Source organism: Ruditapes philippinarum, unplaced genomic scaffold, assembly GCF_026571515.1.
Source record: "Ruditapes philippinarum isolate M1 unplaced genomic scaffold, ASM2657151v2 ctg411_1_1_1_1, whole genome shotgun sequence".
In the NCBI taxonomy this organism is placed as follows: domain Eukaryota; kingdom Metazoa; phylum Mollusca; class Bivalvia; order Venerida; family Veneridae; genus Ruditapes; species Ruditapes philippinarum.
In genome coordinates this window covers 24,229-46,976 of record NW_026854764.1, presented here as the reverse complement: position 1 = coordinate 46,976, position 22,748 = coordinate 24,229, and the positions used below count along the sequence as shown (strand labels likewise).

Here is a 22,748-nt window from a genome sequence, read left to right as displayed (position 1 = left end):
TATTTAGTTTAAACATATTTATTTCAATATTTTACATATAAAATTAATATATTAATATATTTACAAAACTTTCATAAAAATTATCATGAATCTGGAGGCATGCTGCTTTAAAAATTTATCATAAAATTCTGATATACAATCAACTTGATTTGTACATAAATACTGATTTGAAAATACTAAATCAAACATAAAAAATCCTCACTTTGATAAAAGTCAAATTCAACTTTGAAGAGATAAGATTTCTTCCAATGTACAATCTATGTGAATTAACATGCTAGTTAAGATGCTTGAATATTTTTTTTGTTTCATGCAAAAACAAAAGAAAAGATTCTAATAATAAATTTAGCTCTTTTTTCTGAATCACAGAGCACATGTTGGGAGATTCCATTACTTTCTTTGATATTTACAGAAGTGGAGAACATTTCAGAAGTACCAATCATTTTGTGTGATTCTTCAACACACACTGTAATATCATTTTGGTCAGACAAAGTTTTCATCTGTACGTGAGCACATGACAAAGGAGTCCATTAACTTGGGTTTGATAAGTTGATGATAGTCTACAGTGGTCATCTCTGGACAGGGACATAATGCACAGATCTTCCGTAAGGCAGCCTACAAACATTTAAATATATCACTGAAATATCTCATTTAAAAGTATCATGCTTTACAACTTTTTGGTTCAGCTCTTTCAGTCACATCAACACTGTAATGGTTAGATTGCAACATATAAGCTTTCGGACTGGGGTTCCTCCATATATTATTTCAAACATAGCTGACACATCATTAGAAATACTTACCTTCCTTAAGCAACCATGTTGGGTTGCAAAAGTTAGAACCACTTACCTTCCTTAAGCAACCATGTTGGGTTGCAAAAGTTAGAACCACTTACCTTCCTTAAGCAACCATGTTGGGTTGCAAAAGTTAGAACCACTTACCTTCCTTAAGCAACCATGTTGGGTTGCAAAAGTTAGAACCACTTACCTTCCTTAAGCAACCCATGTTTGGTTGCAAAAGTTAGAACCACTTACCTTCCTTAAGCAACCATGTTGGGTTGCAAAAGTTAGAACCACTTACCTTCCTTAAGCAACCATGTTGGGTTGCAAAAGTAAGAACCACTTACCTTCCTTAAGCAACCATGTTGGGTTGCAAAAGTTAGAACCACTTACCTTCCTTAAGCAACCATGTTGGGTTGCAAAAGTTAGAACCACTTACCTTCCTTAAGCAACCATGTTGGGTTGCAAAAGTTAGAACCACTAACCTTTTTAGCAACCATGTTGGGTTGCAAAGTTAGAACCACTAACCTTTTTAGCAACCATGTTTATGTAGGTTAGATGGATAATTTCCTTGCATAAAAGCATAATGAGATTCAAACCCCACAGCAGTGAGGGCCAGGTTTTAATATTTGTTAACATAGTGTTAAGTAAAAAACCTTACCAAGCTAGCCACAAGTACTGCATCACTGTTGTTCCTTTCTTCAACACTTCGGCATAACTGAACTAATCTTGGAACACCTTCAAGAAGAGGAAAGATCATTTATCTGTATTTTGGTCAATGTAGAGGACACAATGTATGCTTTAATATTTACTTACATGAATTATTGTTTTTGATTATTGCATATACAGTGGAACCTGTCTAATCCGAACTTGTCCGGACCAGAAGAAAAGTTCGGATTAGAAAGGTTTCCGGATTAGAAAGGTTTCCGAATTAGAAGGTTCTTTTACATGTTTTTTCATGTTGCATGTATTTGCAAAATAGTTTAGGGAAAGAAAACGGGAATGCATTTGAAATTGCATTTAGATATTTTATTTTTGCAGTCTCTCATCGTTCATTCTAATACATGAGCATACAAAAATAAAGAAATGAAAATAAATAAATAAGCAAAAAAATATTATGTCCTCAAGGGTAAGTTAACCTACGATGTAAAACAGGAGACGGAGACATGATTAAATATTCGTACCAGCATTTGTCAATTGTTGTTTACTCTTATCTGATTCAGCGATTATCCGAATTCACTGACAGTCTCTATTAATTTTCATTGCTTAATCACGTATCATTGAATCCATTTCAAAGGATTAAAAGATATTTTTATTGCATTATATCAAAATATTTATTGAAGGTGACGAAAAACAATCAATTAAGCAATTACAGAAGATATGAAGGCAAGCTAAGTGTAATTTTCACACCTTCGCAGATCATACGTTTCACCCATTAATCAAGTGAAATAACACATCAGTTTGGTGTATGTTTACACCTGCAAGATGTGCGATTATTTGTTATTTTAAAGAAGTTGTGACATTTGGCAAAATCTGTTCGAATCCAAGAGGTTAATTTTAAAATAAAAACAAAATTTGAAAAAAAATCATCCGGAATTCTGAGTAGACAGGTCATGTTCTGAGAGGTTTTTTACTATTATAAAAAGAACAAATAAAATCTGGACCGGACATTTCGATCAGATAAGATAGAAGGGTTTGGATTAGCAAGGCTCCACTGTATATCCTAAAGCATGTACAAATTATTTTAAAGTGACCCTACTAAGGTATTTTTGACATAACAGGATATTTTATCAAGACTGTATACCATTTGATGTAGATCTATACAAATAATTTGTGTGCAAACTTTCAAATCATTTGCTTACTTCGTTTTTGGAACAATAATTTTTATAGGGTTTTTTACCCTATAAAAATTATTGTTCCAAAAACGAAGTAAAAGACCAAAAATGATAAGAATTTAAACCCTTTAAACTCAAACTAAGAATCACACAAAAACGTCCATTTTCAATTTAATTCTGAGTATATTTGTTTATTATATTTTTCTGTTTTAAGTCTCCCAGTTCATCTTTATAACATTTTCATTTTTTTCATTTTTTTTTTTTTTTTTTTTTTTGGCTTTTGGACCTTCGTGGAGTTCCTATAAAAGAAGGTTAGTTAAAGTTTCAAATTATTGAATTATTTTAAAAACAAACATGTTATAAATGTGAACTTTAAAATAAACTCTCAGGACTAGTCTGACCTACAGTCTAACATTAAACACTCATTAGATATTTTTGAGATTTATTAAAGTTTTCTTTTTTTTTATAAATAACTACAAAATTGACATAAAAGGTTGAACTGTTGCTTGATACAACCTTTAGCAAAGTCAGCTCTTTCCAATCTTAAGAATTTTTGCTGATTTTTTTAATTAATATCCTTCTAACTTAATTATCATCTCTAATATGTCTAAACAGGGAATATTTTAGAGTACTTTCATACTGAAAATTGTTATAAAGTCCACAGTAGAACAGGAGCCCTATATGACAGTAATTTTCACTATATTCAGTGCTTGACAGTAAGAAACAGGGCGTAAGTCAGTACAAATGGTAACTCAGAGTTATGGGACCTGTTGACCTGTGCCCATCAAATTAGAAATCACAGATAACAAGTACGTCAAATTTCAATTCCTTTCAGCAGTTAAGAAGATACCAACTTGTACACAAAAACTTAACCAAATTGTTACACCGAAGCTGGGGTGATTACAAAAACTCTGCATATTCTTTGAATAGTCATGATAAAAAGGAACTTTTCCTAAAGAAGGCAAAATTGCAAAAATAATTGTGAATGCCAAAATATCTGTACCTTGTAAGTCAACAATTACATTTGCTGTGGCTGGATCTTTACATAATCGAGTAAGAGCAATAGCTGCTTTTTGTTGTAGTCTCTCACATGCAGCTATCTCGGCATCTTGTTTATACTGCGAGGGTCGTTGCTGGAGAAAGTTGATGAGTAACGGTATACCGTTGTATGTTATAATATCCCTGCGTGATGATCCTTTAGTTGCCATGTTAGCTAATACTGTTGCTATCTGCAATGTTAAGATTTTTATATCATTACCACATTTACATCAAACTAAATATCAACTCAAAACTCTCTTTTCCATTAGTGTGAATACATTCCATATTATTTCTTAAATTGCAAAATTTCAGAATCAGTGGAAGCATCAAAATAATTAGTGTGACATTATGCCCATCTAAGTGTAAATGGTGTGTCAAGAAGTCAAAGTCAAAGAACTTTAGATTTTGCCATAATTGTTTTCAGTTTCTTAGTCTAGTTCATGTGTATAATCAATAACCCATGTGACTCTAAGAAATTTCTATATATTTCCTTTGATAAACAAGAGCTGTCGTAGGACAGCAACGCTCGACTATTCTTAGTGCTTGATAGTAAAAGAGCCTTGATAATGTAAAATTTTCTAAGTTAACAAAAGGGCAAAATTTTTCTTTAAATCCATGTTACAGTTATAGGCCTTGGAGAGAGTCCTATTATGCTCTCAAAGAAGAGTATAAAATTTCAACTTGTTTCAAAGCCAGATGTCAATAGAATATGAAAATATCTGAGGTGGTATGCAAACTTAAATGTAAATTCTAAGTTGAAAAAGGGGCATTATTCTGCCAAATGCTTCATAGAGTTACCTCCTCCTGTCTACAGGTTGAGGTCAAGATGGTGAACTAGTGTGCAAAGTTTCAAAGCCATAGGTCAATGGACTTTGAAAATATTTCAGGTGTTACAAAAACTTTAACAAAAATTCCAAGTCAAAAAAGGTGCATAATTCTGTCAAAATGCTTGATACAATTACCCCCTCCTGTCTACAGGTTGGGGTCATGATGGTGAACAAGTGTGCAAAGTTTCAAAGCCATAGGTCAATGGACTTTGAATACATTTGAGGTATTACAAAAACTTCAACATAAGTGGTTAAGCCGAAACCGACGCTCGGGTGACTACAATAGCTCTACTTATTCTTATCAAATAGTCGAGCTTAAATGTTGGGCAGACTTTTTATACTTTATGCAGTTGCTATAATTTATCATAAACATTTTTCATTATCAATTATTGGTCAATGTCCATTATAAAAGTAAATGTTTTCAAATATATAGCTAATTCAGCTCAACTCAACAATAAAATGAGAGCTGTTGGAAGGACAGTGTAACTTTTCAAAAAAATGTAGAATTTTCTAGGTTCAAAAAGGGCCAAAATTCTGTCAAAATCCATGTCAGAGAGTATATAAATGCCTGAGTAAATGAGCTACATGTACCTGATCTTTGACAAACAAAGATTTAGCTTTTGGCATAGCTGATGCCTGTATAAGTAACCGCGGTGCCTCTAACTGCTGTAACACGTCACATGCCTGACTGTCCATAAATGTTATGTTAGCTACCGCTGCTGCCGCCAGAAGAAATGTTTCATGGGACATTGTTGTAAAGCACAAGTCTATATGTAAAATAAAGCATAATTTGTCTAAAACAAATGGTCTATACATTTATTTTTCAAATTCAAGTTTTTTGTGTAATAATATACATGATACCATATTGTTACAATACACACACACAACAAAAGCCTTAATTCTGATCTGTAACCAAAAATCAATTGAGAATGGCCAATCAAGGTTTTGATTAATTAATTAAAATATAAACTAAAAGTCACTCTGTTTAATTAACACATTATGTAAGTAAAGACTGTATTTTAAATATCATTTTAAATAATCAAAGCATGTCTAACTATACAAAAAATAAAAAAATATACATGTATGTATGTTAAAAAATCACAACACACTGATCTCTCAGGTATGCCATTAGAAACAAAATGTCAAATATAAGAATCAGAAGAATCAAAGACAAAAAAAACTTACTTATCAAAGCACTTAAAAGATCCTGAACATTGTCTAAGAAGCCTGAGATGTGTTGAAAGTTATCTAAACAAGGGGAGGTGATCTGTGCGACCACACCTGCCGCCTCACCTCGTACTGCCTCAGAGATTGTCTTATCACATAGAATATCTGTCAGGCTATCAATACCACCTTCTTTCTCTAGTTCTAGTATTGACTCGGCCACACAACATATAGTAGCAAGTGCTCTCAATGACTGCACATGAGCAAATTCCAATGTGTCTGTCCGTGCAATTTCAAACAATGCTCTTATACAACCCTCCTGTAAAAGTGAGTGTACAAAATTAATTGCTTGCATACAAATTAGAAGTATAATTAATTGTTAAAGAAAAGTAATGAGCATAAATTTTTAAACACAATTTCTTCTAAAATTTATTACACTCATTCAAGTAAGTATTCTATACATGAAATGCCTTTTTTGCAAAGTGAATTTGCATATTTACCCAAAAAAGCACCATAACCCATGCTGCTAAATAGGCGGAATATGAACTTCACTATGTATGAGTGACACAACAAAGAAACCAGACATATGAATGTTTAAGAGACTTCTTACCCTGGACAATATATATCACATGTGTTCACCCTAAAGTCCCAGACTTATTACTGTACTAATACTTACCCTGGACAAAATATAGCACATGTGTTCACCCTCAAGTCCCAGACTTATTACTGTACTAATACTTACCCTGGACAAAATATAGCACATGTGTTCACACTCAAGTCCAAGACTTATTACTGTACTGATACTTACCCTGGACAAAATATAGCACATGTGTTCACCCTCAAGTCCCAGACTTATTACTGTACTGATACTTACCCTGGACAAAATATAGCACATGTGTTCACCCTCAAGTCCCAGACTTATTACCCTGCTGATACTTACCCTGGACAAAATATAGCACATGTGTTCACCTTCAAGTCCCAGACTTATTACTGTACTGAAACTTACCCTGGACAATATATAGCACATGTGTTCACCCTCAAGTCCAAGACTTATTACCGTGCTGATACTTACCCTGGACAAAATATAGCACATGTGTTCACACTCAAGTCCAAGACTTATTACTGTACTGATACTTACCCTGGACAAAATATAGCACATGTGTTCACCCTCAAGACCCAGACTTATTACTGTACTGATACTTACCCTGGACAAAATATAGCACATGTGTTCACCCTCAAGTCCCAGACTTATTACTGTACGATACTTACCCTGGACAATATATAGCACATGTGTTCACCCTCAAGTCCAAGACTTATTACTGTACTGATACTTACCCTGGACAATATATAGCACATGTCTTCACCCTCAAGTCCAAGGGTTATTACTGTACTGATACTTACCCTGGACAATATATAGCACATGTGTTCACCCTCAAGTCCAAGACTTATTACTGTACTGATACTTACCCTGGACAATATATAGCACATGTCTTCACCCTCAAGTCCAAGGGTTATTACTGTACTGATACTTACCCTGGACAATATATAGCACATGTGTTCACCCTCAAGTCCCAGACTTATTACTGTACTGATACAGCTGGTTAAGGCAAGTGGTGTGTGAGACTCATCTAATGTTTCTACAATTTTCTGAAATAAAAAAAACAAAACATTTCTATACTTTAAATATCATTCTAATTTTCTTTGTAAATATTGCAAGATTTATCAGGCCCTCTTTTGACAATAATTTTTATGCTTGTACTTAAAATAGAGAAAAAAAGAATCCCTAAACATCACTCAAAATGACAAAACTGAAAATGGTTGCATGCTTGGTTTGATTGAGTCTGTTCATGGTAGGTACTGGTAAGTGCAGGCTACCTTATAAGCACTTGCTGAATCAAATTTCAACATTTAAACAAGAAAAAAGTCAAATAAAAGAAATAAAAGTACATTGTAGCACAAACACAAAAATAATGGTGAAGAGCAATAATATTCACATATAGAGCTGTTCGTTGATATTTTCCTGATTTTCCTAACTTTTTTGGGGAAAAAGGCATGTTTTTATTGAATTTCAGCTGTACCTGTAAAATATGGCCATCCGGCGTGTTCCATGTGATGCGAAATATTTGTACGAAGGAAAATGTTTGCTGGAAATCACTTACAGGTGCAAATGGATGTTAAAGCTAGGTTTTCAAATTAGATTTTTACCATTTTGGAGTTGGGCATACAAGATTGAATAGTCGGAGAATTTGGTTTTCGGGGTTTCGCTTGGTGAATTTCAATGGCCTAGGCGACCAACATTGCTAGATCTACAATGCTTAGAGGGCCCTGATAAGTGCTGTGTCTCTTAGATTTTGACTTTACATAAAACCTATATGAAAATTATGCATGCTAATTGGATTATACTGTGCAGGATTGAAACAAGAGCCGGATGAACAGGGTGATGCTCCCCAAATAGGTTTTGGACACAGGAAGGTATACCTCTATTGTCAGAGTTATGTCACAGACAAAGTTCAAAGTGTAAAAACAACCAAAATGTTGTGCACGACACATTGTCTCAATATGATGAACATTTGTAAAATCCGACTTCAAATAATAATAAGTTATGGGCCAGACATGATTTTGTTGCAAGGTCATCCTGTGACCTTGACCTTCAAGGTAGCGACCTAAATGTTGCATGCAACCCGTTGATTCAATATGGTGATCATCTCTGTGAAATAGTTGTTAAATCTGACTTCAAGTAACGAAGTTATGGGCCAGACACGATTTTGCTGCAAGGTCATGCTGTGACCTTGACCTTTAAGGTAGCGATCCAACACATTATCTCAATATAGTGATCATTTCTGTGAAATAGTTTTAAAATCTGACTTCAAATAACGAAGTTATGGGCCAGACATGATTTTGCTGCAAGGTCATGCTCTGACCTTGACCTTCAAGGTAGCTACCCAAATGTTGCGCACGACACGTCATCTCAATATGGTGATCATTTCTGTGAAATAGTTTTAAAATCCGACTTCAAATAACGAAGTTATGGGCCGGACATGATTTTGCTGCAAGGTCATGCTGTGACCTTGACCTTCAACGTAGCGACCCAATTGTTTTGCGCGACACGTCGTCTCCATATGGTGATCATTTCTGTGAAATAGTTTTCAAATCCAATTTCAAATAATGAAGTTATGGGCCAGACACGATATTGCTGCAAGGTCATGCTTGACCTTGAAGGTAGCGACCCAAATGTTGCGCGCAACACTTCATCTCAATATGGTGATCATTTCTGTGAAATAGTTTTCAAATCCAACTTCAAATAATGAAGTTATGGACCAGACACGATTTTGCTTCAAGGTCATGCTGTGACCTTGACCTTGAAGGTAGTTACCCAAATGTTGTATGCCACACATCGTCTCAGTATGGTGATCATTTCTGTGAAACAGTTTTAAAATCCAACTTCAAATAACAAAGTTATGGGCCGGACACGAATTTAGGACGTACATATGGACGGACGGACAGACAACTTGACGACTATATGCTCCCCTGAAATTTTTTCGGGGAGCATAAAAAAACATAGCACATTTTGGTGTCTGGCAAGAACATAATCTGTTGTATTTTTGCCTTATTGTGTCACATTAAGCCATATATTCTTAAACTGTATGGCAATTTGTTGAATATTTCTTTCATATTAGATGTTATAAGGACATATTTGAGCATTTTGGTTGTATAGATAGTATAAGAACCAGATTGTGTACACTTTACATTGGGAATACTTTCTTATTCTACATGTACTGAAAAAGGCTTGCCGAGGGCTGAAAATGGGATGAACAGCATAGTTCATTAAAGGCATAGATAATGAAAAGCAAACAAATCCCAGCAAAAATTTTGATTTTGTTTATTGAAATATGCATGAATTTGCAGAAAAAGTCTATATAAAGGTCAAAATCAATGTAATGCTGAACGATCTACAAGGACCAGAAATATAACATCTCTGACTGTCCTTGGTGACTTTTTTTCTGCCTCCACACAGCACAAACGATGCTGATGAGAAGATAGCTAAGTTTACTTGTGTATATGTAAACATACCTGAACTAAGTTTACCTGTGTATATGTAAACATACCTGAACTAAGTTTACCTGTGTATATGTAAACATACCTGAACTAATTTTACCTGTGTATAGATAAACATACCTGAACTAAGTAGCCTAGTGCCATGTCAACCAGTCTGCTAAAAGACTGGCCTAGAAATGTGAGCTGATTTACCAAGGGAATTTTCGCTGAACCCATCTGAGGTTTTCTAGACATACATCTGTAGTAATGATATAATAAAATAACAAGTTATAAGTAAACCATATCAAACAAAGAATGTGTATGAGAATATAAAGTGTCATAAGTTCTAGTAAATACATTTATATCATAACATGTATATGAAATTTCATAACTTTTTTTATATATATTATCCCTATGAAGAAAAGACAAATTTAATTGATAACATTGTACAATAACTATTAGAATTTAGTAGGGATGGCAAAGAGTAACCGGTTAACCGAGTACTCGATCTAACGTCCGAATATCGGTTAACAAAATTGATAATCGATTACTCGGAAAAAATATTTAACTTTTACTTTTTTGCGATTTAGAAAGATTAGTTCAGAAATTCGGAAATGTTCACGTATCTATATAAATACTTGTTAAATGCAATCAAAACATCCATGCAGAGGTGTGAAAATGATATCGTAAATTTAACGAGACGATCAGCAGTTTTGACACGCGTATGGGATTGAACACAGTCCTGTGTCATTTACGTCATTCGACCTCTTATGATATTTAATCGCCTTTAAATATTAGACAGTTTGTAGCCTAAACTTGTTAATTATAAAAACGTAAATATATACGGAATATTATGTTGTGCTACGAGCAGCGGTGGAAAAATTGATATCTCGCAAGACTGAAGGTCAAGCTAAATATCAATTTTCCAACATTGTGAGTAGAAAAATGCATAGGCTCAGAAAGCTTCTGCAACATAATTTTCTTTTTATGATATAACTTTTCGTTTGAATTATAAATGATTTTCATTATACTACACTATAAGAAATTTCAGAAAATGAAATGTAGCTGTCAAGAAGTAAATTTATGACCGACGGATGAATACGTAATTTTTGCAAAACCGGCCACTCCTTTTATAATTTTGGTTTCTGTTTTAAATGCTACGTTTATACAAAGCTAGGATCGGAACCAATGTCGAAAATAGTCCGGCACTTCCATATATGGTTCCTTATTTGTCAATTTCTATCCGTTAATTGAAGCGTATTTGCATTTGCGCTTCAAGTTCATCCTGTATTTTAGGGAGAAAATTTAAGGGTTTATAAAAAATGCTGTCATTGACATTTCTTATGTTTATATTTATATATTTCTTGCAGTCCTATTTAAAGTTACGAATTCTATGAATTAAAATAGAAAACGAAAGTAGCATACAGACGGTGTTGATATTGATTGTGTGATAAAACTTTAAAGATCATTAAAAATCATCCGAGTAACCGAGTATTCGATCGGAAAAATGACCGAGTACTCGAGTATTGAATTTGGTATTCTTTGCCATCCCTAAAATTTTATTTACAATTTTAAACTTGTTTACAAGTTTGGTACGGGCAGGAAGCTAGCTAGCATATCAAAAAAACAATGCCAGGCTCTAAAATGTTTCCCTTCCTTATTTTGATTTTATGTATTTAAAATCCTGGAACAGGTAAAAATCTTAAATTTCTTTAAACATTCAGAAAAGTTAAAAAAAAATTTGCTAATGAAATTAAAAAAGCATGTAAAACTTAAAATAAAAACCATAAATATATTTACTTTTTCCTTGTTGGCAAGTTTGGCACATCTCCCATCACTTTTTTTGTTGCTACAATTTTCAGAAAAAAAATACTTTAATTAAAACTGACCTTATCAACATTTCTTTTGCATTTGTAGGCAACCGTTTGGAAATACTAATTTCTGTTCCAAATACAATTATGTCAAACCATAAAACTGAAACTTTTAAAATAAACTTTCTTTCTCAAGTAAAACTGCTCAAAGGAATAGACTATTTTTTAAAGGAAAATTAAAGATGAGAATAAAACCTTAGTAGATACGCTTAGTAGATAAGAAATGCTTTGTTTGTAAATACATGACAAACTCGACAGAATTCTCTAGTACAGTAACAAAGACAAAATACTCCATAAACAGCCATTTGAATTGCACAACTGTTAGTATTATTTATCTAATTACTTGCAAACAATGTAGCCTACAGTACGTTGGACAAACAGGAAACACATTACGTGATCGACTCTACGGACATATGGCCGACGTCAGAACTAGAAATACTACAAAACCAATTTCCGCCATTTTCAATAGCGCGGGGGACATTCGATAAAACGACGGTCAACGTCATCATCATCCAAGGAAGTGAATCAGTAACATAAACAAACGTCTTAGACTAGAGGAGTATGGATACGAAGATTTAAAAAACTCTGACTCCACAGGGTCCTCAACCTGAACCAATAGATTTGGAACAAGAAATATTCTTTGCAACCAAACTTCTCTATAAGAAAGAATACCACTACCTGTGTAATACATGTGGCTATGTAGGCACAACAAAACAAACAAGCGATACAAACACATAAAGACACATGAAAATAATACAACAAGATTTGAATGTTCATGATGTTCAAAGACTTTCAAGCAAAAGTCATACCTAAGGAAACATAGCATCAAAACAGCATGGATTTCCAGAGAAAGTTTTTTCAAAACAGTAGAAGTACCAGACGAAAAAACCTAAAGCCAAAATCACCTTTCCAGCTATAAAACAACCAAAACTACCACAAAAAAACTCTTATTGAAAACTCCAACAATTTCGAATTGTTATGGGCAAGACAGGGACCCCATCCTTGAAATTCAACAAAAACAGAGACCATCCAAATCAAAATGTAGAACCACCACCAACATACTTTCTTGATTCCTACACCAATCTCGCCGTTACCACCTACTCCAAAGCACAGCAGACCAACAACACCAACTACAAATTTGATGAACCCTCCCCATCATCGAGTACAGAAACTGTTTGCCAAGATGAGTTATGGTATGTTTTAGTGAAACAAACGAACTCATAATAAACATTGGACAGATTTATGGGTATTAAACAAAGCATAATTAACTTGTGATTCCTTTTTTATTAAACAATATACATGATATACTTAATGATAAGCTCGTTGGAACAGTGCCAAAACCATATCTATTATTAGCAACAATACTTCTATTTATAGTAACAAAACACAAAAAAGTATCCCTAGATAACAGTACTTCAGTAGTTAGAATTTTATATTTTTTAAGCCTGATGAAGAGTATTGTATTACTCGAAACTAGTAGCCAATAAAAACTTTTAAAACTTGACCTGGTGTTGTACGTGTGTTCCTCACCTGCTTTACTTATTATTTTATACTTAGTAGATACAGTTGAGACTGTCTGACCAACACCCTCTGAATTCAACAATTTTCTGTCTTATCTGACCTTGTTTCAGTCCGCCCAACAAGTATTACAACAGATGGTACAACTTAACAACTTACATGTATGATAATAATTAAGTAATCTAGCTGGGTCAGTTGCACACAAGAAAAACAAGATTGCATTTTGTGAAAAAATGCTATGCCACGCTTAATACAATACTAAATAGTAAGTGGTAGGAACAGATTTTTTTTGTTTCTATCAATTTTGAAGATTGTCATAATGCATAGATCCTGACCTTATAAAAATCTTAATTTCTTATTATCACTTAGTGGTTAAAAAATCTGTTTCTAACTCAATAAAAAGATCGAGTAGGAATATATCAATGCACACGAGTTCTAGTGAATTTGGGGGGGTTTGAAGGTCATATTTCACACAGCCTAAAATTTCATGACTACATCAAAGGACAACACAGTAAGACACTTTTGTCAAAATCTTAGCGTCGCTTGAAATCAAAGTTACTTTATACATCTTAAAATCTGTGCACATGGTTCAAATTTCATAGTCTGAAAATCAAAGGACGGAAAGTAGGTCCACATCAAATTAGGTCCACCTTGATTCAAAAGTTCAATTTTACACAACTAAAACTGTGCAACCTTGGTCAAAATTTATTGCTTGTACATCAAAGGACAAGGAAAGGGGTAGGTCCTGTTCCCTTGGGCGGCAAAATTTGGCACCCAAGGGTTATCTTCATCCAACAAATCTTGTACAGGTCCACCAAACAACATTTCAAAGTCAAATATCTAAACTGTAGCTTTCCCCCATTCAGAAAAATTTTTTTTTTATTTTCTTTTTTTACTTTTGTGTACATAATGAAATCACTCCCCGGGGGCAGAGCCAATTTGACACCAGGGAAAAAAATTTGAACACCTTTGGTAGAGGACCTATAGATGAATTATTAGCAAACATCAAAGCTCTATGTCTTGACCTTCAGACAAAAAAAATTTTTTTATTTTTTTCTATAAATTATGTAATAATGAAAATCAAAAGATTTCCCGGGGCAGAACCCCTTTTTCCCCCGGGGGGTATAATTTGCAATCTTGGTAAAAGGTTCACTTGCAAAGACTCATGCCACATTTTAACCTTTTAGCCTATGTCAAAATTAAAGAAGAAGATTTTTCATTCAGGAGAAAGAAGTTTCAAGTTTTTCTTTTTAATATATATATAAGGAAACTTCCCTCGGAGCAGGGCAATTTTTTACACTAGGGTTATAAATTAAAAAAACTTTTGTAGAGGACCCTAGATATATTATATACCAAATTCAAAGCTCTAAGCCTTTGTTACTTCTGACAAGAAGATTTTTAGAATTTTTACTATATGTACATAGTGAAAAATCAAATGACCCCTAGGATGGGCCAATTTTGCCCCAGGGCTAAATTTTTTAATTTGTAGAGGTTCACTACAAATTTTTCATGCCAAATATCTTAATCTAGCATTTGTAAAATAAGAGAAGATGATTTTTTACACGTTTTTACATATATACATTATAAGGAAACCCTTGCCCCCGGGGCGGGCTAATTTTGACATAGAATTTAAAATTTGAAAACTTTATGGTAGAAGTCCTATAGATGATATCATTCAAAAAAATAATTAAGCTCTAAAACCTTGTACCATTCAGATAATAAGGATTTTTTATTTTTTTACTATTATATATATATTTGCAAATCAATGACCCCCGGGGGGCGCACGGTCAATTTTTGACCGAGGGCATATAATTTAACAATCTTGCTAGAAATTAAATTCTCAAGTTTATGCAAAACATCTAAAACCCTTTAAGCATTTGTCTAGAAGTAAAAATTTTTTTTTAAGTTTTTACCCATATATATAAAGGGAAAACCAATGCCCCTTGGGCGGGGCAGATTTTGACCCCAGGGCTAGTAACTTGAGCAATCTGGGTTTGAGGTCTCCAGAGAATGCCTTATTGCAAATATCTAGCTTAGCCTTTTGGGTTTTTTTTTTTTCTTTAAAGAAGAGCATTTTTTTAAGTTTTTATTATGTAACTATAGTGAAAATCAATGGACCCGGGGCAGGCCGATTTTGATCCAGGGCTATAATTTTTTGAACAATCTTGGTAAGGGTCTACCAGACAATGCCTTATGCAAAATATCTAAGTCTATCCTTTTGGTCTTTACAAGAAGGTATTTTTTTAAGTTTTATTACCTATAGTACTATAGTGAAAATCAATGACCCCCCGGGGCGGGCCGATTTTGACCCCAGGGCTTATAATTTGACAATCTTGGTAGAGGTTCATACCAGACATGCCTTATGCAAATAATCTAAGCTCTGGCCTTTTGGGTCTTTACAAGAAGATTTTTTTTAATTTATTCTTAAGATTCCTTTTGTGTTGCCATGGCAACCAGATTTCTGCTGGAATGAAATTCTTTGAACAACTTTGGAAGCCCTCACCAAGGACAATCCTGCCAAATTTTGGTTGAAAACTTGGACTGTGGTTTTTCACAAGAAAGTTTTTTTTTTGTTCCTATTACAATCTATATAACAACACCACCACCAACAAACAAACACACACACACACAGGTGGGAATCGTATATGCACCCGCATATATAATATTTTAATATATATTATTTTTTTTTTTCCCCGCGGGCTATAATATTGAACAATCATTTGGAAGGGGTCTACCAGACAATGCCTTAGCAAAAAATTTAAGCTCTATGCCTTTTGGGTTTTACAAGAAGGTATTTTAAGTTTTTACTATTTACATATAGTGGGAAAATCAAGATTGACCCCCGGGGGGGCGGCCCTTTTATGCGACCCGGGCTTTAATTTGAAACAATCTTGGTGAGGTCTACCGACAATGCCTTATGCAAAATATCTAAGCTCTAGGCCTTTTGGGTTTTACAAGAAGATTTTTTTATTTTTTCTTAATAATTCCTTTTTTTGGTTGCCATGGCAACCCAAATTTCTGCATGGAAAAAGAAAATTCTTTGAACAACTTTGGAAGCCCATCACCAAGGATCAATCCTGCCGTTTGGGTTGAAAAATTGGACATGTGGTTTTTACACAGAAGATTTTTAAGTTTCACTTATAATCTTTATAGTTAACAACAACACAAAAAACACCAACACACAGGTGAATCGGTATATGCCAACCGCATCGCAGATGTGCGGTGGATAAAATAATTTCAGTTCAATATTTAACATTAAAGCAGTAACCATAAGTGATCAAATGATAAACCTTTAGCACGTAGACTGAAATTTTAATAGAGAGCTTGCCCCTGTTTTTTTTTGATAATGGAAGAAGTGTTTACTCATTGATGTGTTTGTGGTATTGATGAAGACTTTGTTTACACTCTTGTATTAGTGACGTATTGAAAGTAAATGTCCCTCAGGGGTTGTTTATGTTTTTTATTTACTCCCTAAATCTTTAATATTTTTTCATTGAGTTTAAGCAACATAATTTGCCTTTGCTACAAGTATGCCTTGGCCAAAATTGTTAAGGTCTGACCAGAAATTTTTAATAGCAGAGTGCTGATAATTTATTTTATTATGAAGAAACTTAAAAATTTTCTATGTTACACGGTCTCGACACTAAACTTTTTTACAGTTTTTACGAAGGGCCACTTAGATTTGAAAGTTAGGTTGGTCCTTCCCAGAAGTCAGGTGGTCGAGTATTCATTATTAATTTTATTTTACTGCAAATGTAGAAAAAAATGTTTAACTTTCTTTGACAAAGATGTTATTATTAACATTTAAAGAAAAAGATATTTTTAGATATATATTTTATTATCAGAAAGGGAGAGCAAGTAGTAGGTATTTTATCGTAGAGTTTTTGTTATTTTTGTTTTATTTGTCGTCAAATACACAACAAGAGCTCTTATTCTTTATTTGGTAACTTTTTTATTAAAGTGATTTCTCCCTCAAATCAAGTTAGGATAGTGAAGCATTTGTGTCTGTTATTTTTTGTTATGTTATTCAAAAATATTCATTGTGCTGATTACGTGGTTACGTCTTATAATCATGATAATAACATAGATCTTTTACAGACTAACATTTTTTAATGGAAACTAATAATTTATCTTATTCTTGTCTTTTGAAAACAACAGGGACATATCTAAATTATTAAAATAATGACGTTATTATTTACTATAACTTATCTATCTTATTTTTTCTCACAGATTTATAATACAGAATTTTAACCTCCTGTTGCTTGTTGGTTGATATTCATTTTTGACATTGGTGATTTTTAACCTTTTAAATAATTTTAACTCTAGAGAAACAGACTCTTATCGTTTTTAATCAGTTCAAAATTAAAGATAAATAACATAGAATTACTAGATGTATATTTTTCAAGTTCCTTTCGTTTGCTGCCGTTATTCAAGGGTATCTGAAATTAAGTTTATCAATATCATGATAAATTTTTTAGCCATCATCGGTACTCACAGTTGATTAACATGTAACATACATAATGTTATGGTTCGCGTGGTTTCAGACGATGATAATTTACTTAGACCTTTGGAATGAATTTTGTACCTAAATTTACATCACAAATTTCTTAACTCTTTTTAACTTGCCTAAACAAAATTTTAGCGACTTAAAATGAAAGTTATTGATGACTTAAGAACTTTATTTAACTAATCAGAGATTAATGAACCATATACATCGGACATAGATTTTAAACAAAATTATATAACATCTTTTTAACCAAATTGCCATTCTCCCAAATGAGCCTTGCATCAACCAGAAAATTCAAGTGGTCCGACGGACCAGTGGGTTTTCAAATTAGGTGGTCCTTGCCAAAATCAAGTGGTCTCGGACCAACGGACCACCGCTAATGTCGAGGCCTGTGTTACACTTCCATAGGACAGAATCATTTCAAATTTATTTGAGCCACGTCACAACAAAACCAACATAGTGTGTATGCGACCAGCATGGATCCAGACTAGCCTGCGCATCCCAGCAGTCTGATCATGATCCATGCTGTTCGCTATCAGTTTCTCTACTTGTAATAAGGTTGGTAAGTGAACAGCATGGATCCTGATCAGACTGCTCGGATGGGCAGGCTGGTCTGGATCCATGCTGGTCGCAAACGCATTACGTTGGTTTTGTCGTGACACGGCTCAAATTTATTTATATTTTGGTTGGTTATAGTTTATTAAGCAACAATTATTATACTAAATTTTAGAGCATCTACAGATTTCTGTGTGCAAACCAGTCTGGTTTTATTATGTTGACTATTAGATTATGGTTAATTACAATACAGTACATGTATTAGGTCTTGGATCACTTAAAACAGGCAATTTATTCCTGAATTTAAATATTATATGTGGGATAAGAGACATTTCACAGACACCAATCATTGCCAATTTCAGCATATTATAAATACATGTATCAACTACCTTAATTTAAAACTATAGTCTATAACTATAGCTTTTAAAACCTAGGATTTGAATATTATATATGGGATGGCATGCATTTATCAATGTAAATAGCCCTTAACTTGCTGAATTTGTATAATGGACTTGCCCTGTTTTGAATTTGGAACAGTCCATACAAAGTTAAAGGGATTTCAAAATCAAAAATGAAAAAATAGAGCTACAAACAACAGGCTGTATGGAGGTTCAGGCAAATGGTTAAGGCTAATCACATTCAGTTTGAGCAGGTGGATGGTTTATAAAGTAATTACAATAAGATAATTTCTTCTCTATCAAATTGCATCTTAACTAGTAAGTTTAACTTTAGTCCACATTTTAAAGGAAAAAAATTGGTAATCTTTGCTTCTATAAACCTTTCTTTCTAAATCATATTCTATATATCCTCTTTTTCTTAAAAAACATATTCAATAAAATATTGCGTTTTGGGGAAAATTTATTGGGTAAAAACCCTGTGTGTTCCTTTCGCATCAAATTCCACCATAAAACAACAAACAAAAAAACATCAATTAATAAGAAATCATAAAAAATAAAACTTAAAAGGGGACTAAAATTTTTCCTTTTATTTCAAAAGTATTGTACCAAAAAAGAGTTTTGTGTAAAAATTTTTTTTTAATGTTATTTTGACTCATAACTTAATAATCTTTGGTACCAGACATTTCCGTGTAAAAGCTACAAATATTAATATACTAATAATCTCTGTTGTCTATTCAGTGTTTTCTCTCTTTACCTTTACTTTTCATTATGCAACGTGCAACACATCATATTAATTCTATATTTTAAGCAAATAAGTTCATGCTTCATGTAACAGAAGTATACAATAATTATTAGAATATTTCATGTTTACTCATTGTTATAACTATCTTCTTATAAACTATCTAGGTAGAAGTAACACTACTTACATTTAATCAAGGTTGTAGAACTTTGTTGCAAGTCTTGTGAGAGTGATTTCCCTTGAAGAACAGACATACATTCAGTCTCAGTCATCAGACGAATCTCTGACAACCAACCTTGAACAGAGTCCATGTATGCCATGATGTGCTGTCAAGATTATCTGCATAAAGTAATATAAACAATGAATTAGTAATAAATTTTGGGACTATTCTAGGGTAAAGGGTGTCAATTTTAATAATTTATAAATCAGACTTAATTAGTCAGGAAAACACATTGAAGCACCAAAAAACCCCACCTAAAATGCTCAGGCAAATTCATCTGGTTATTGACTGTCTATAATTACATACAAAAGTACTGTAATTCTTGAATATGGCAGTAATACTTCAGTTTTAAATAATTAGGGGAAAAGAAATTAAAGAATGATCTGATTACAATATATAATTTCTCATTGAATCATCAATGCTGTTCAATTTCATAAAAAATATTATATGTTATTTTGGTTTTGGACTGGTATATGTGGATATATTACCTGCTAAGATTTTATATCACCCGAACCGTTAGGCTAGGGTGATATTCTATCTTGGCAGGTAATATATCCACATAAATATATCACTCCAAAACAAAAATAATAATTTTATTACCCTTCCCCTGTCGAGTTTAGACGATTTTTTAACAAATCATTATTGTTTCAAATGAAACATCGAAATAAGATTCCCTTCATCACAACATGACGTCACATAAATACATGACGTACTTTTTCCTGTACCTAACAAATGGTAACAAGAGAAAAGGAGCAGTCTATTGAACGCGTTTTTTTGTAATTAATATCAAGCTTTCACAAGATCATATTTGTTTTCAATACTGATGAGAATATGTATCATTACTCTACTTTGGTAAATATTTATCATTTGACAGTTAAAAAGTGCTTGTAAATCGGAATTTACACCGCGTAAAGTCGAACCGTATGCGCATCACTTCAGCGCATGTTGTTTACGACGTGGGGTACCCAACAGGGAAATTTAGTGTGTATATTACCCTTCTGGCTCGGTTATATCAATTTCTTTCGGGTGATCAATATCCAATCAAAAAGGCGGAAAAAATCTGGAAGGGTAATAAATGCTTCTATTTCGGATATCAATTAAAAACATTCTTAATTAACTTGATGAAAAGAAATCATAGTGTCAGCCATTTTGAAAAAGATTTCATCACACATAATCATGGTGAATTTTTAACAGCATTTCAGGTTTTATTTTTTGCATAAAGTAAATTGTTAATATACATTATATTCCACGTAGATACTCACTTCTCTAAAAAATATGACATACATTGTATATTGGATTTTTGTTGTTGAAAATTTCAGCATTTAAGCTGCTTTAAATAAATTTGATAAACAAGCATCCTGACAAATTAATGACAAATGATTTAAACAAGAGCTGTCGGTAGGACAGCATGCTCGACTATTCTTAGTGCTTGATAGTAAAAAAAATGCCTGATACAGTTACCTCCTCCTGTTTACAGGTTGGGGTCATGATGGTGAACAAGTGTGCAAAGTTTCAAAGCCATATGTCAATGGACTTTGAAAATATTTGAACTATTACAAAAACTTTAACGTAAATTCTAAGTCGAAAAAGGGGCATAATTCTGTCAAAATGCTTGATAGAGTTACCTCCTCCTGTTTTACAGGTTTGGGTCATGATGTTGAACAAGTGTGCAAAGTTTCAAAGCCATATGTCAATGGACTTTGAAAATATTTGAACTATTACAAAAACTTTAACGTAAATTCTAAGTCGAAAAGGGGCATAATTCTGTCAAAATGCTTAATAGAGTTACCTCCTGCTGTCTACAGGTTGGGGTCATGATGTTGAACAAGTGTGCAAAGTTTCAAAAGCCATATGTCTATGGACTTTGAAATATTTTGAACTATTACAAAAACTTTAACGTAAATTCTAAGTCGAAAAAGGGGCATAATTCTGTCAAAATACTTGATAGAGTTACCTCCTCCTGTCTACAGGTTGGGGTCATGATGGTGAACAAGTGTGCAAAGTTTCAAAGCCATATGTCAATGGACTTTGAAAATATTTGAACTATTACAAAAACTTTAACGTAAATTCTAAGTCGAAAAAGGGGCATAATTCTGTCAAAATACTTGATAGAGTTACCTCCTCCTGTCTACAGGTTGGGGTCATGATGGTGAACAAGTGTGCAAAGTTTCAAAGCCATATGTCAATGGACTTTGAAAATATTTGAACTATTACAAAAACTTTAACGTAAATTCTAAGTCGAAAAAGGGCATAATTCTGTCAAAATGCTTGATAGAGTTACCTCCTCCTGTCTACAGGTTGGGGTCATGATGGTGAACAAGTGTGCAAAGTTTCAAAGCCATATGTCAATGGACTTTGAAAATATTTGAACTATTACAAAAACTTTAACATAAGTGGTTACGCCGACGCCGACGCCGATGCTCGGGTGACTGCAATAGCTCTACTTATTCTTATCGAATAGTCGAGCTAAAAATGTGACCACTAAAGCGTTCTATATTTGGGCAGTGTGACCTAGTTTTTAACCCCAGATGACCCATATTCGAACTTGACCTAGAAATCATCAAAACAAACTTACAAACCAGTTTCAAGGATATTTGGATCAAAATGGTAGCCACTAGAGTGTTAACAAAATTTTTCTATTTTTAGCTCCTGTGACCTAGTTTTTCATCCAAGATGACCCATGTTCGAACTCATCCGAGCAATTACCTAGACAACCATCCTGACAAAGTTTGATGAGGCAAAAATGTGATCGCTAGAGAGTTAACAAACAAATACGGAGGAATGACTTACAACAGACATTTAACAATCCTAAAAGCTCACCATGAGCTAGCTCAGGTGAGCTAAAAACTTATTGTGTGGAGAAACTACAAAGCGCAAAGAGTAAAATGAATATTTAATGATAAATAAAGGGATGGTCGCGAGTAGTTAAATTATGATGCAAAAAAAGGCATGACATGTTCGTCATGTATTGAATTGTATTGGAAAGATCCACCCTGGTTTGGACTTTCAGAATTAAGTTTTAAATGATGGAAAAATTGTGGATTATCATTGAGTATGCAAATGAAGATTAAAATAAGATCACTGATTTTGTTACTTAAAAATTTCAATGCAAAACACTATCTATGGCTTGATCTACCATAGCAATAATAATCATAAATGGGGCAAGTTCTACAAATATTTTATGTACTGTAAAAGCCATCAAGGTCCTGTAAAATATCAGGTTTCACAGGACCTAGTGTCCTGTAGGATCATTTCAAGTTTCACTAGG

The 22,748-nt window shown here is 33.4% G+C and overlaps 1 protein-coding gene across 1 annotated transcript; it reads right to left on the bottom strand.

Moving 5' to 3' along the window:
* Window positions 1–53: 53 nt before the first annotated feature.
* Window positions 54–11,507, bottom strand: LOC132740966 (protein inscuteable homolog). Its single transcript, XM_060729024.1, has 8 exons — window positions 11,473–11,507; window positions 9,814–9,931; window positions 7,171–7,284; window positions 5,659–5,956; window positions 5,065–5,240; window positions 3,612–3,837; window positions 1,435–1,511; window positions 54–612 (listed from the first exon to the last, which is right to left on the bottom strand). Exons 1-8 carry the CDS (start codon window positions 11,505–11,507, stop codon window positions 481–483), a joined length of 1,176 nt encoding a protein of 391 aa, XP_060585007.1. The 3' UTR covers window positions 54–480.
* Between the last annotated feature and the right edge of the window lie 11,241 nt (window positions 11,508–22,748).

Coding starts and splice junctions, on each gene's coding strand:
- LOC132740966 (XM_060729024.1), bottom strand. CDS start 11,507: ATGGGAGATGTGCCAAACTTGCCAACAAGGAAAAA. Junction 9,932..11,472: donor AACTTGCCAACAAGGAAAAA/GTAAATATATTT, acceptor TCATTACTACAG/ATGTATGTCTAGAAAACCTC. Junction 1,512..3,611: donor TGTAATTGTTGACTTACAAG/GTACAGATATTT, acceptor CTCTTCTTGAAG/GTGTTCCAAGATTAGTTCAG.